The sequence below is a fragment of the Lotus japonicus genome, chromosome 2 (genome assembly GCF_012489685.1).
Source record: "Lotus japonicus ecotype B-129 chromosome 2, LjGifu_v1.2".
NCBI lineage: Eukaryota > Viridiplantae > Streptophyta > Magnoliopsida > Fabales > Fabaceae > Lotus > Lotus japonicus.
This window is the reverse complement of record NC_080042.1, coordinates 72275047-72288631: the sequence shown is the minus strand read 5'-3', so window position 1 is coordinate 72288631 and position 13585 is coordinate 72275047. Positions and strand designations below refer to the sequence as shown.

Below are 13585 nucleotides of genomic sequence, written 5' to 3'. Positions count from 1 at the left end.
AAGCCTAGAAGACGTACTTATGTTTTTCTTATCCAGACTTTGTCTGGACTCAAAATATCGTGACAAATGATTACATTCCTTGATCCAATTAGATGGGTGGATACACATCCCCTTAAAGCTGACGCGGAGAAACGAACAAATTTTTATTGTGATTACTAAAACTTAGTCTGAATATGAAATACCATAACTTAATGGTACATTTATTGATCCATATGATTAGAACCACCCTTTGTAGAACATGAGTAATTTAACTTTTAAGTTTTCATTAATAAAGGGTTTTAGACATTGGAGTAAATGCTATCTTGTTCAAACTTTAAAATTGATAGAAGAAAATCCAACCTAATGCACACAATTATAATGCATTAGTTGAGATATAATGCATGCTTATCTTATGTTTTGATATTAATTAACTACTACAACTAAATTATCATTAAACTCTTAGAAGAGCTTATTTAATTCTTTATACTAATGTTCGTTTACACCTGATATTATCACGAAAAATGTCTCACGTATCAAACGGCCCCACATCTAAAACCCAAAAAATAAAATAAAAATAAAAACAATCACCGAAACCGAGTCCTGAAATTAGGGTTTCCCTTCCGCTCACACTTATATACTCTCCCAAAGGGTTTTCCACCGCATAGCTCATCGTCCTCGCCATTTCCAATTCTCTGCGAAGAAGCTATGGCGAAGGGTCCCGGTCTCTACACTGACATCGGCAAGAGAGCCAGAGGTACACCCTTCATCTTTCTTCACCCATCCTTCTCTTCAGAAATTGTAATCTGAGATTCTTGTTTTCGTTTTGATTGGTTGCAGATCTTCTGTTCAAGGACTACCACAGTGACCAGAAATTCACCATCACCACCTATTCCCCTACTGGAGTTGTAAGTTTTTTTTTTTTTTTGGTTCATTTTCAGTTCTGATTAATCTTGCTTCATTTCATTTCTGTTTGGGAATTGTTTTGTTGTTATTGGAAATGGGTGGTGGGTATGGTTGTTGTATTTGAAGGCTTTACTGTGTTGTGGGTTATTGTTATTCAAGTGAATTTTGGGGTTTTGACTAGTTGCTTGGTGTTGAATGTTGATGCATGGTTGTGAGAATGATACTTTTTTTTGTGACCCTTTGTGTATTGGTTGCTGATACAGGCTATAACCTCATCTGGGATCAAGAAAGGTGAGCTTTTTGTGGCTGATGTTAATACCCAGTTGAAGAACAAGAACATCACCACTGATCTCAAAGTGGACACTGACTCTAATGTAAGTTTATGATTGCTTTTTTGGGGTGTTCTGTACTTGTTCACCATCATTTTTGTTGTTTTATCATGGTAGTTTAAATGGTTGCTCTAATTTTGACTGGCTTTTTCTGTGGTACATTTTCAATTTGTAATTGTTTTGTGTGTGCGCGCCCACTCAGCTTTTTGATTAGTCTACTCCAGCAAGCCCTTCTATGTTCTGACTTCGAAGTTTGTAATTTAAGATAGAAGGGATAGGGCAGTTGCACAGAACTACTGTTGAATTCCTTAATGCCAATTTAAGGGTTGTCTAAAGAAATTAGAAGTAGGAGATTTTGAAACAAATTCTGAAATTTATGGTTTATGATATTGTACAATTGAAGTTGAAGGGCTTTGTTGAATTCCCTCTTTCTTATTTTATACATTACCTCTGTCATTATACAAATATCCACATTATACTTTCAAGTTTCAATACATAAAGATTGTTTGTTCTGATTTTGATTTCAGATTCAATGAGCCTATATGGGTTAGGGACCTGTTGGTCTTTACATGTGGGCATATTATAATTCATTACTTACTATTAGTCTAATTCAATATTCTGAAATTTGTTTTGATGCAAGCAATGTGGAAATGGACTGCTTTAAGAGTTTTTTTGTGTCCTGTGTATTGTTTTGATTTTAAGGGAGTGCCATGTCAGGCTTTTATGCCTATACATGGTGATTGATATTGGGGGGCAATATAAACTTGAATCATATGCTCCTTTCTTTCTATTGCATGTTACATGATGATTGATATTATGCTCGTTGCTATATATTGCTTTTATTTTTACTAAAGTTAATAATGCATATACATTCCAGCTCTTCACTACTGTCACTGTTGATGAGCCTGCTCCTGGCCTCAAGGCTATTTTTAGCTTCAGAGTTCCTGATCAAAGGTCTGGAAAGGTGAGATACGTCTATCATTTTTGTATTAGAAGCTTTGAGTCCACTGGAAAGTAGGAATTACTAATTTGAGAAACCAACCTCACTATTTAACAGGTGGAACTTCAGTACTTGCATGACTATGCTGGCATAAGCACCAGCGTTGGGTTAACACCAAATCCAATTGTCAACTTCTCTGGTGTTGTAGGAACTAATGCACTTGCCGTTGGTACTGATCTTTCTTTTGATACCAAAATTGGGGAGTTAACAAAATTCAATGCTGGATTGAACTTCACCAAAGCTGATTTGATTGCCTCACTGACTGTGTGAGTACTTGTTGTCTCATTCTCAGAGGTTTCTAATTGTCTGTTTATTTAATTTCAACTTCTTTAAGTTAGCCTTTACATGTGGGAGCTTGGGAGTTTTTAAATTAACCTTGAGCTTGTTTTGCTCATGGATGACTGGGAAAAAAGTATTGCATTTTTCTAAGGATTCTGAGTTGATTAATGAACATTGTGATGCTCCATTCTACTAGTTCTCCCTTCTTTTCTTTGAGTTTTCTGTATACTTTTAGCCTAAGCCTACCTCACGTAGAAAGATGAAGCTTTGTGGTAGTGTTTCCTCAGGCCTGTATTTGAACTGATTGAGCTCATGTGAGGTGATGTGATGAATTGTTTTATGCAGGAATGACAAAGGTGATGCCTTGAATGCTTCATACTACCATATTGTCAATCCCTTGACCAACACAGCTTTTGGTGCTGAGGTAACTCATAGATTCTCAACCAATGAGAACACTCTCACACTTGGCACCCAGCATGCATTAGATCCATTGACCTCTGTGAAGGCTCGCGTCAACAACCTTGGCAAGGCAAATGCTCTTATCCAGCATGAGTGGCGTGCCAAGTCATTCTTCACCATTTCTGGGGAGGTTGACACTAAGGCCATTGAGAAAAGTGCAAAGATTGGGTTAGGTTTGGCTCTCAAACCTTGAGGAATTTTGAGCCATTATGGCAAGAGCATTGGGGTAGGCATTAGCAAAGCACATAGTTGTCTCTCAGACTGAATTTTCTTGCGGTTGGTTCTGGTTCTATTGGACATAAGTGTTCATGATGTTTTGGTTGCATTTGAGCAATTCAACGTTGTATAAATAAGCAATGGATTATTTCTATAAACCAAATGTTACTCTGAATCCCCACAGCCTTTTGGAAATCTATTGTTTGGTGTCTGCAGTATTCTCCTTTTTTATTTCTTTGCATGTGATGACCGTTTTATTGACTTGTTGCTTTCATTTTCTTTTGATTTCAATTGTTATAGGCAGCATCCTGCCAAAAAATGCTTCATTATTCTTTACAAATTGTTATGACTTTCATTATTTGTAGGATCTGTAATTTGTATTACCCTTTTTGATTCTGTTGGCCTGTCTCGTTGTACCAAGTTGCCCTCAAACTTGAAAAATGTTGAATACTCCTGTAAGTAAAAATCTCTCGAATCCTTTGGAATTTAGCAAGTGGAGGTCAGAAATGTCTGCTAATACACTTGTATGCTAAGCTAGGCAAACACTTTGAAAGCTGCGCTCTTGTATATGAAGCTTTTTGTAGGCATGGAGATAAATAGGTAGTCATCAATTAATGAAGGCTGCATCACAATAAAAACTACTCCAGTTAACAGTTTTTTAAACTAATTGTGTTAGAAGCTTTACGCAGCAAAGTAAAGATACAAAACCCAGTAATCCATTTCCCCTTCAGTCAAAATAATTCATCTGTTTTAACCTATTCCCTATAGTTATGATGAATAAAGTTTGGTTGAGAAAAATGAGTGAAATAATAGATGGTTTGATAAGAATATAAGAGAGATAGAAAAAGAAATGTGTAGAGATGAGATGAAAGAGAAATATAAATATGAATGAATTGATATTCATTAATGAATGAAATGAGATTCATTTATGATTTACAATTTCACATTTGCCCAAAATATTTAACTTTATATAATAATAAATATCTATACTAGTACAGAAGATAGTTTGATGTTATGTTATTAAATTGCCCAGGGTTCATAGTGAAAGTCCATTTGGTGAAAGATTGTGAACATCTTGATGAGAAGTCTTGCACCCGCTTTAGGAAGAAAACAACTAGAGTTCAAAAAACCTGTCCTGAATGTGAATGATCTCTCATTTGGATCATCAGTTTCTGAATTGTGAATGATCTCTCATTTGGATCATCAATTTCTGAAGCTATGAGCTTCACATGCTCTACAGGATGCTTTAGGAAGAAAACAACTATAGTTCAAAAAACCCGTCCGGAATGTCAATGATCGCTCATTTGGATCATCAGTTTCTGAAATGTGAATGATCTCTCATTTGGTTCTGAAGCTATGAGCTTCACATGCTCTACAAGATGCTTTAGGAAGAAAACAACTAGAGTTCAAAAAACCCGTCCGGAATGTGAATGATCTCTCATTTGGATCATCAGTTTCTGAAATGTGAATGATCTCTCATTTGGATCATCAATTTCTGAAGCTATGAGCTTCACATGATCTACAGGACTATTTCTTTGTGCCAGCCATCTATAATGTTACACAAACATTTATCTTCATGGCATAAACTACATTAGACCCACAACTTGCAAAGTTGGAGATTAGAGTATGCTCTTTCATATTGAATGACCCAAAGTTCACAGTGAAAGCGCAGTGAAAGGGTCACACATTATGTTGATCGCATAAACCCCACGAGACCCATAACTTGCAAAGTTTGAGATGAGAGCATGCTCTTTCATATTAAATTGCAAAGTTTGAGATGAGAGCATGTTCTTTTGAGTTGAACGGCCCAGGGTTTCATAGTGAAAGTTCATTTGGTGAAAGGGATTGTGAACATCTTGATTGGAAGTCCTGCGACCATCAGCCTTCCAAACATGAAAGAAACAACTAGTCTCGTAACCATCAACTTTCAAACATGAAAGAAATAACACGTAGAGGGTTGTAGTTGTAGCTTGTTCAGAAAAGCAAGGGTCACACATGATGTCAACCCCAAAAAACCTGTCATGAATGTGAATGCTCTCTGTTTAGGATCATCAGTTGCTGAAGCTCTGAGCTCGACATGCTCTATAGGACTATCATTCACCTTCTTTTCATAGAAAATCTCAATCATTTGAGCGAGGGATATTCTCCAACAAAATGGTTGTGTGGAGCAAGGAATGTCCTCCTATAAATGTGGAATGTGGATGAAGAACGAATAACCACCCTCTGTAGAGTCCTTTTTATAAGGACAATTGCTAGCATGAAAATAGGAATGGTGTTGATTTTTTCTTTAAGATAAGCTGCAAATCTCAGAAATATGAGGATCGGTTAAGAGAGAAAATGGGAATGGTGTTGATTTTATCTTTGAGATAAGCAACAAATCTCATAAAAATGAGGATCGGTAAAGAGAGATAAAAGGCATTCATTATGCATGGTTTGATTAGATCCTTGTTTCTCAGAAAAATGAGGATCAGTTAAGAGAGAAAAAAGGCATTCATTATGCATAGTTTGATCAGGTCCTTGTTACTACTTTAACTAATATGAGCAGCACTATGACCAATTCAATCTCTCAACGTTACAAGTGAAACTTCAAAAAGTTCGTTGCAAGTGTACAGCTGTACAATCAGCTATTGACCACAAAAAATATTTCATAGGTATGAAAATAACACTAATATTGTTTAATGATACTGATTCGACAAATTGTTTGACATGATAAAAACATTAATGACATTCTTTTAGGTAAATCCATTAATTAATAATGGTAATTGGGACTAGGCAGTAGGCACTCACAATCGGCTGACAGGGTAAACACCAAATAAGGCACACTCATGGTATTCTTTTCTTATTTGTATGTCATCTTAATATGTTGTTCTTAGAATGAATTTGAGAGGAGAGCAGAGTCATTGAAAAAATAAGGATTATAAATTTATAATTAACAAAAGGGTGGGTATCATACAAATTTTGTGGAGAAGAGCACCCGCATTAGGCTCCTTAAAATTTAAAACTAAAGCATTATAACATACAATTTAAAGGAATTTTTAATTGAAACAAGCATTGTTAATTAGAAAGAAAAAAAGAGCTCTATCCACTTATATATTAAATTTAAAATCTCATTAATTTTCATAAAGCTATCTAACTCTTTTCTCACAAAACCACGTCTTTTTTGTGTATGACATCTCATGAGATTACATATTAAATCAAATCGAATATATACTCATTTATTCTTTGCTAGTTATTTAAATACTTTTTTGCACCTTCCTAAAGTTTATTAAACCACACTTAAATTTTACAATTGACATTTTTAATACAATATTTTTAAAACATAATTGGAAATATTCTGAATGATATTCAAAATTAATTTAATTAATTTTTTTAATGATATTTTAAAATTGCTCGGAGACTCGTTCACCATGATTTAAATCATTATTAAAAGATTGATATGCATATTTATTATCTCTTAGGGGAGGGAGAGCGTAAGTTTTAATATAAGAGGGCAAGAGAGAATAAATAAAACTTCTTCCAAAAGGAAGAGAGAGTAATTTAAACAAAACTTTAAGATTTTTTTTTTTTGAAACTAAAACTTTAAGAAATTGGATGAAAGAATTATTACTCATAAAATACTAAAACTTGGATCGTTTTCATATTTCATTCTTTAAATGCCGTGTTTGAAAAATTTCTTCAAACTAGCGTGGCTCTTACAAAAAATCAAGAAAGGAGAATATGTATGCACTAAATAATATAGAAAACAAAAGAATTAATACATTTTCATATAACGCAGGCACTTGTCTTTTGGAGAAATTCATAATAATCCTTTCATAATATGACTACTAACTTTGTCAAAATAACATCTATAGCACTCAGGATATAGAACTAGAACGTTCAGCTACACAATATTAGAGGAGTATAGACGCAATCATTTAAACAGTACAAGTACTTCCATGATCTATTATCGACAATTCACCAGAAAATATGAAAAACAGACAAGCATTCATACTATATATGCTATCTACATTCCAGAAAACCTTCATCTCAAATGTGTGCAGCACTGCCCTGAAGAAGACCATCCCGGATCTCCACAACAATGTCCCTAACTGCACCAGGGCCATGTGGAATGAACACAGATGAGGACTTTGAAGATGCCCCAATCTCCTTCATGCATGGTGTCAAAGTATTGAGTCACCAGCACCATTGCCACCATATATATCCAGCATGAGTGGCGTCCCAACTCCCAAGTCATTCTTCACCATTTCTGGTGAGGTTGACACTAAGGCCATTGAGAAAAGTACGAAGATTGGGTTAGGTAATTGGCTCTCAATCCTTGAGGGTCGGAATTTTGAGCCATTATGGCAAGAGCATTGGGGTAGGCATTAGCAAAGCACATAGTTGTCTCTCAGACTGAATTTTCTTGCGGTTGGTTCTGGTTCTATTGGACATAAGTGTTCATGATGTTTTGGTTGCATTTGAGCAATTCAACGTTGTATAAATAAGCAATGGATTATTTCTATAAACCAAATGTTACTCTGTGAATCCCCACAGCCTTTTGGAAATCTATTTGTTTGGTGTCTGCAGTATTCTCCTTTTTTATTTCTTTGCATGTGATGATGACCTTTATATTTGTTGCTTTCATTTTCTTTTGATTTCAATTGTTATAAGCAGTATCCAGCCAAAAAATGCTTCATTATTCTTTACAAATTGCATGACTTTCACTATTTGTAGGATCTGTAATTTGTATGAAGGCTGTTGAATGTTGCTTTTAATTCTGTTGGCTTGTCTCTTTGTACCAAAATGCCCTCAAACTTGAAAAATGTTGAATGTTGCTTTTGAAATGCCTTCTCCCTACTCCTGTAAGTAAAAATCTCTGGGATCCTTTTGAATTTAGCAAGTGGAGGTCAGAAAATGGATTGTTCTGTCTGCTAATACACTTGTATACTAAGCTAGGCAAACACTTCGAGAGCTGCGCTCTTGTATATGAATCTTTTTGTAGGCATGGAGATAAATATGTAGTCATCAATTCATGAAGGCTGCATCACAATAAATAACTACTCCAGTTAACAGTTTTTTGAACTAATTGTGTTAGAAGCTTTACACAGCAAAGTAAAGATTCAAAAACCGAGTAATCCATTTCCCCTTCAGTCAAAATAATTCATCTGTTTTAACCTATTCCCTATATACAAAGTGTATGTCTGCCTCTAGTTATGATGAACAATTTGGTTGAGAACTTAAATTCATCTCCACCTTGTGAGATAAGAAGAAATGAGTGAAATAATAGATGATCTGATAGGAATATTAAAAGAAAGATAGAAAGAGAAATGTGTGGAGATGATATGGAAGATGGAAGAGAAATATAAATATGAATGAATTGTTATTCATTAATGAATGAAATGATATTCATTTATGATTTACAACTTCACATTTGCCAAAAAAAAATTAACTCTATATAATAAATATCTGTTACTAGTACAGAGGATCGAAATTAGACATTCTTAGTTTGATGTGATGTTATTAAATTGCCCAGGGTTCAAAGTGAAAGTCCATTTGATGAAAGGGACTGTGAACATTTTGATGAGAAGTCTTGCAGCCACTAGCTTTCCAAATAGGAAGGAAACAACTAGAGTTGAGTCTGAAGAAACACGTAGAGAGGTTTATTTGTTGCTGAAAAACTTGTTCAGAAAAGCAAGGGTCATAGATGATAACAACCCGAGAAAACCTGTCCTCAATGTGAATGATCCCTCATTAGGATCATCAGTTACTGAAGCTATGAGCTCGACATATTGAATGACCTAGGGTTCATAGTGAAAGGGTCACACATTGATCGCATAAACTCCACTAGACCGACAACTTGCAAAGTTTGAGATGAGAGCATGCTCTTTTGAATTGAAAGGCCCAAGAGGTTCATACTGAAAGTGCATTTGGTGAAAGGGATTGTGAATATCTTGATGGGAAGTCTTGCAACCAGCTTTCCAAACATGAAAGAAATACTAGTGTTGGGTTGGGTCTAAAGAAACACGTAGAGAGTTATTTGTATAGTTGAAAAACTCGTTTAGAAAAGCAAGGGTCACACATGATATCAACCCCAGAAAACCTATCTTGAATGCTTCATACATGAAAATTAGAGTCTAGGACATCCCTTAACAACTACACCACGACCAGTGGGGCATTCGGCCAAAGGGCAGTAATCATCAACACTTGGTGTAGGTGATCGGATGACACCACGACCAGTGGGGCATTCGGCCAAAGGGCAGTAATCATCAGCACTTGGTGTAGGTGATTTGATGAAAAAATAGAGCATCACACTTTTGAAAGCTGCTCCAGCATCCAAAGCAATGGAGAGCTTTGTGCTCGACATGCTCTATAGGACTATCATTCACCTTCTTTTCATAAAAAATATCAATCATTTGAGCCAGGATATCCTCCAACAAAATGGTTGTGTCGAACAAGGAATGTCCTCCAACAAATGTGGAATGTGGAGAATCTTCACAGGGAAAATCATGGGGCTAAAGTACAGGACGATTTTATGGGAGGTGTCAAATTATGCCAATTAACTTCAAGATTGATATGCATATTTATTATCTCTTACGGGAGGGGAGCGTAAATTTTGAAATAAGAGAGGAGAAAACTATAATTTAAGCTTCATTTACGGGTGGGAGAGTGTAAGTTTTAATATAAGAGGGCAAGAGAGTATTAATTAAGCTTCTTCTAAAAGGAAGAGTGTGTAATAATTTAAACAAAACTTTAAGAATTTGGATGAAAGAATTATTACTCATAAAATACTAATACTTGGATCGTTTTCATATTTCATTCTCTAAATGCCGTGTTTAAAAAAATTCTTTCAAGAAGCCAAGAGAGGAGAATCTGTATGCACTGAATAAATAATATGGAAAACAAAGAATTAATACATTTTCATATAACGCAGTGTATTTTGGGGATATTAATAACAACCCTTTCATAATATGACTAATAACTTTGTCCAAAAAACAATGACTAATCCAAAGGAACGTTCAAAATAGCAACTATAGCACTCATGATATAGAACTAGGCGTTCAGCTGCACAGTATAATAGGAGCAAAGATGCAATCATTTAAACAGCAGAGGTACTTCTGTTATCTATTATCGACAATTCACCAGAATTTAAGAAAACCTGACAAGCATTCATAGTTTCATACTATATGCTATCTACATTCCAGAAAACCTTCATCTCAAATGTGTGCAGCATTGCCCTGAAGAAGACCATCGCGGATCTGCACAGCAATGTCCCTAACTGCACCAGGGCCATGTGGAATGAACACAGATGAGGACTTTGAAGATGCCCCAATCTCCTTCATGGTGTCAAAGTATTGAGTCACCAGCACCATGTCCATGACATCTTTAGCTGATGTCCCAGGCACATTCTCAGAAAATGCAAGCACACTGTCCCTCAGCCCATCCACAATGGCCTGGCGCTGGCGAGCAATACCGAGTCCTGACAGATACTTGGACTCTGCCTCTCCCTCAGCTTTCTTAATCTGCAGAATCTTTTCAGCTTCAGCCTTCTCATTTGCAGCTAACCTCATTCTGGCAGCTGTTGATAACATAGCAAAATGGATAAGGGTATGGTCACAATCGCAATCATCAAACAAAATATACTAAAAGGCCTAACAGACTTTCTACAAGACAAGTTTGTCTTCAGTGCAATAGCACAAACATAGACAGTACTATGATTTTTTAAAAAATGCACATTTCAAAAATTAACTTCATGCAAACCTAATGGTAATTTGAAAGAGCAAATTGCAAACAATTCACCACAAAATAAGAAAACTTGACAGTGAGGCACAACATCTGAAGCATACTTTATGCAAATTTACAGCAATTTGAAAGAGCAAGTTGCAACATAAATATATTAATGAACAAAAGCAAATGTCCACACCATAGGAACTAGAATATATTACCTGCGTTGATCTCGTTCATGGCTCTCTTGACATTAACATCAGGCTCGATATCAACAATGAGGGTCTGGACTATCTCATATCCGTAGGTTGACATAGCCTGATACATTGTCGATAATTGATTACAACCTTCAAAGATCTACTGAGGTAATATTTTATATAAATAAGGAAAAGAGAAACAAAAGTGATTGTAAAAAAGAATAAACACCTTCTCCAGCTCCTCTTCAACAGACTTGGCAATGTCATTCTTCTGCTCAAAGACAGAATCCAACTCCAACTTTGGCACACTGGCCCTGATAACTGAAGATTTGGAAAATACCAGCAGTTAAATAAAGAATCAACCCCACACATTTATCAAATACATTATAACACACTTGCAAAATAAAATGCTTCACAAATGATGAATAACTACAAAGGAATCAAGAAAATTTATGTGACAATTAAAGGTATGCATTTCAATAGTACAACGAAGCAGAAAATTCACTCTACATACCATCAAAAACATATGATTGGATCTGTTCCCTTGTGTTGGTGAGCCTATAGAAGGCATCAGATGCTTTGTCAGCCACAGCTCGGTATTGCACAGACGCAACCACAGTGACAAAAACATTATCCTGACAAGTTAATAGCAGTTAAACTCAAACAACAAATCATATAAAAAGCATCAGATGCTTTCTCAGCCACAGCATAGTATTGCACAGATGCAACCACAGTGACAAAATCATCATCCTGGCCTGTTAATGACAGTAAACTCAAACAACAATCATAATAAATCACATGGTGCATATTCACCCATAATTAGAATGAACAGATTTTACAATAGCTTTTCGAAATCCTGAGGTAAAAATGATTTCTTGGAGGTACAGAAGGAAATTGACTAAGAAAAAGTTGTTATCACCTTGTTGGAAAATAATCACCATCAACCATGTATTAATTGGCTAATATTTAGTACACAGAACATTTTCACAATTTTAATTAAAGTCATTAGAAATCATACTAACAGAAAAAACCAAGTAATCTTTTTCATTACACAAATTATTACTTCAGATCAGGGGCAGGGAAACTAAAAAACTAGCACCATGAAACAAGGTAGGTGGAGGAAAGGAAGCAGCAAAAACCTTGGTTTTTGTCTCACAGCGAACATCAAGTTGCTGCACACGTAGTGAAAGTCCCCCAGCTATCTGGTACCCAAGACACCAAGGCAAGCAATGACATCCAGGTTCCAGAATCTCAGAAAACTTTCCAAAATGCTCCTTGATAGCCACATTTGACTGATCCACCTGAACACATCCCAATGCTTGACCCATCTTTCAATTCTGCAGTAGAGTAGCACTACTCATGAATTAGATTACACATAATGAAAATTCACATTTTGCCAATAGTTTGCAAATACTGGTAGGTGGTAACCATTGAAAGATATATGCATACTGAATAATGAAACAGTGAGACTATCAGGGGATTAGTTAACAGTAAAAAGTTTGGATGATTAACCCTCAATGTAAAAAATGCACCACAAATATTTCAATGAAACAGTAAAAAGTCTAAGAAGAAAGGGTATGACTATGAGAATTCAGGCAACACCAAGTTCATATTTTCAAGCATCTCTGACTATAAAGAGAGTAACAGAAGGAGCAATAAAACTGAACAATATGCATGAAATAAAAAATTGACTAGTTACAAAATTCAATTACTTGCCCTAAACATTGAATTTTCATAAATACACATTAGGATTGAAAATTCACACACCCAACAGCAAACAGTATACAAAGCTAACACACAATTGTTCAAATTCTGTTTTCCTGAAAAAAAAAGCACCCATTATAAGAAACCCATGAACTCAAAAACCTCAGCTAAACATGAATTGCCCATCACATCACATATCCGGATCCAGAAACCCAGAAAATTAACCAAATCAAAGCAAAAAAAGGTTCAAACTAAAGACAATTTTCTTAAGAAGCAAGTTAGCGGTGATTCAATAAAGCAAAAACACAAAAAGGAACAGAAATCATTGAACAGAAAACACAGAATTGAATTGAAGAACGTGACACGCACAGTGAAGAAGATACAGAGGGACAAGAAAGTGGTTGATTCAGCGAGCGAGCAGAGAAGAAGAGAAATCTCACCTTTCGATGCACAGTGAGAGAGAGACGCAAAGATTGGATTTCTTTATTACAGAATTAGGGTTTTTATAATGCATTTTCATATTTGTTATTCGTTTTTTTTTTTTTATTTTAGTAAAACGCGTTATTTGTTTTTACTAATTCTGTGGGTGTTATTATATTACTATTTGTAGATAAAAAAGAGGGGGAAATTTTAATAAGACAAAATAATATAATTGTCACTCTCTTACTTACCCACCACGAACACGAAGAATATATAATATCAATTTCTTAATTAAGAGGACCACGGTGTCTTGCATAAGATAATAATAACGATTGTCCAAAAAAAAAATAACGATTGTCCACCATAAATTAGAAATGAAAAACCATTTTTCTCATATA

General features: G+C 35.3%; 2 protein-coding genes across 4 annotated transcripts; one reads left to right on the top strand and one right to left on the bottom strand.

Moving 5' to 3' along the window:
• Positions 1-573: 573 nt before the first annotated feature.
• On the top strand, positions 574-3383 carry LOC130739340 (outer plastidial membrane protein porin-like). The gene is made up of 6 exons (XM_057591614.1): positions 574-733; positions 817-884; positions 1146-1256; positions 2089-2175; positions 2269-2477; positions 2836-3383. The coding sequence occupies exons 1-6, from the start codon at positions 685-687 to the stop codon at positions 3140-3142; spliced, it is 831 nt and encodes a 276-aa protein (XP_057447597.1). The 5' UTR covers positions 574-684; the 3' UTR covers positions 3143-3383.
• A 6696-nt stretch (positions 3384-10079) lies between these two features.
• On the bottom strand, positions 10080-13299 carry LOC130739338 (hypersensitive-induced response protein 2). Of its 3 annotated transcripts, none has more exons than XM_057591611.1 (6): positions 13208-13299; positions 12203-12400; positions 11578-11698; positions 11293-11384; positions 11088-11184; positions 10080-10720 (listed from the first exon to the last, which is right to left on the bottom strand). In XM_057591611.1, the coding sequence occupies exons 2-6, from the start codon at positions 12389-12391 to the stop codon at positions 10359-10361; spliced, it is 861 nt and encodes a 286-aa protein (XP_057447594.1). In that variant the 5' UTR covers positions 12392-12400; positions 13208-13299; the 3' UTR covers positions 10080-10358. The 3 variants fall into 3 exon arrangements, with proteins under 3 accessions (XP_057447594.1, XP_057447595.1, XP_057447596.1); XM_057591612.1 differs by having other exon boundaries at positions 12203-12416; positions 13208-13224; XM_057591613.1 differs by lacking the exon at positions 13208-13299 and adding an exon at positions 13137-13159.
• Positions 13300-13585: the final 286 nt, after the last annotated feature.

Excerpts from the sequence above, each read along its gene's own strand:
- LOC130739340 (XM_057591614.1), top strand. The coding sequence starts at position 685 with ATGGCGAAGGGTCCCGGTCTCTACACTGACATCGGCAAGAGAGCCAGA. Across the intron at positions 885-1,145 it reads CCTATTCCCCTACTGGAGTT|GCTATAACCTCATCTGGGAT; the intron begins GTAAGTTTTTTT and ends TTGCTGATACAG. Across the intron at positions 2,478-2,835 it reads TTGATTGCCTCACTGACTGT|GAATGACAAAGGTGATGCCT; the intron begins GTGAGTACTTGT and ends TGTTTTATGCAG.
- LOC130739338 (XM_057591611.1), bottom strand. The coding sequence starts at position 12,391 with ATGGGTCAAGCATTGGGATGTGTTCAGGTGGATCAGTCAAATGTGGCT. Across the intron at positions 11,385-11,577 it reads CCAATCATATGTTTTTGATG|TTATCAGGGCCAGTGTGCCA; the intron begins GTATGTAGAGTG and ends CCAAATCTTCAG. Across the intron at positions 10,721-11,087 it reads CATGAACGAGATCAACGCAG|CTGCCAGAATGAGGTTAGCT; the intron begins GTAATATATTCT and ends TGTTATCAACAG.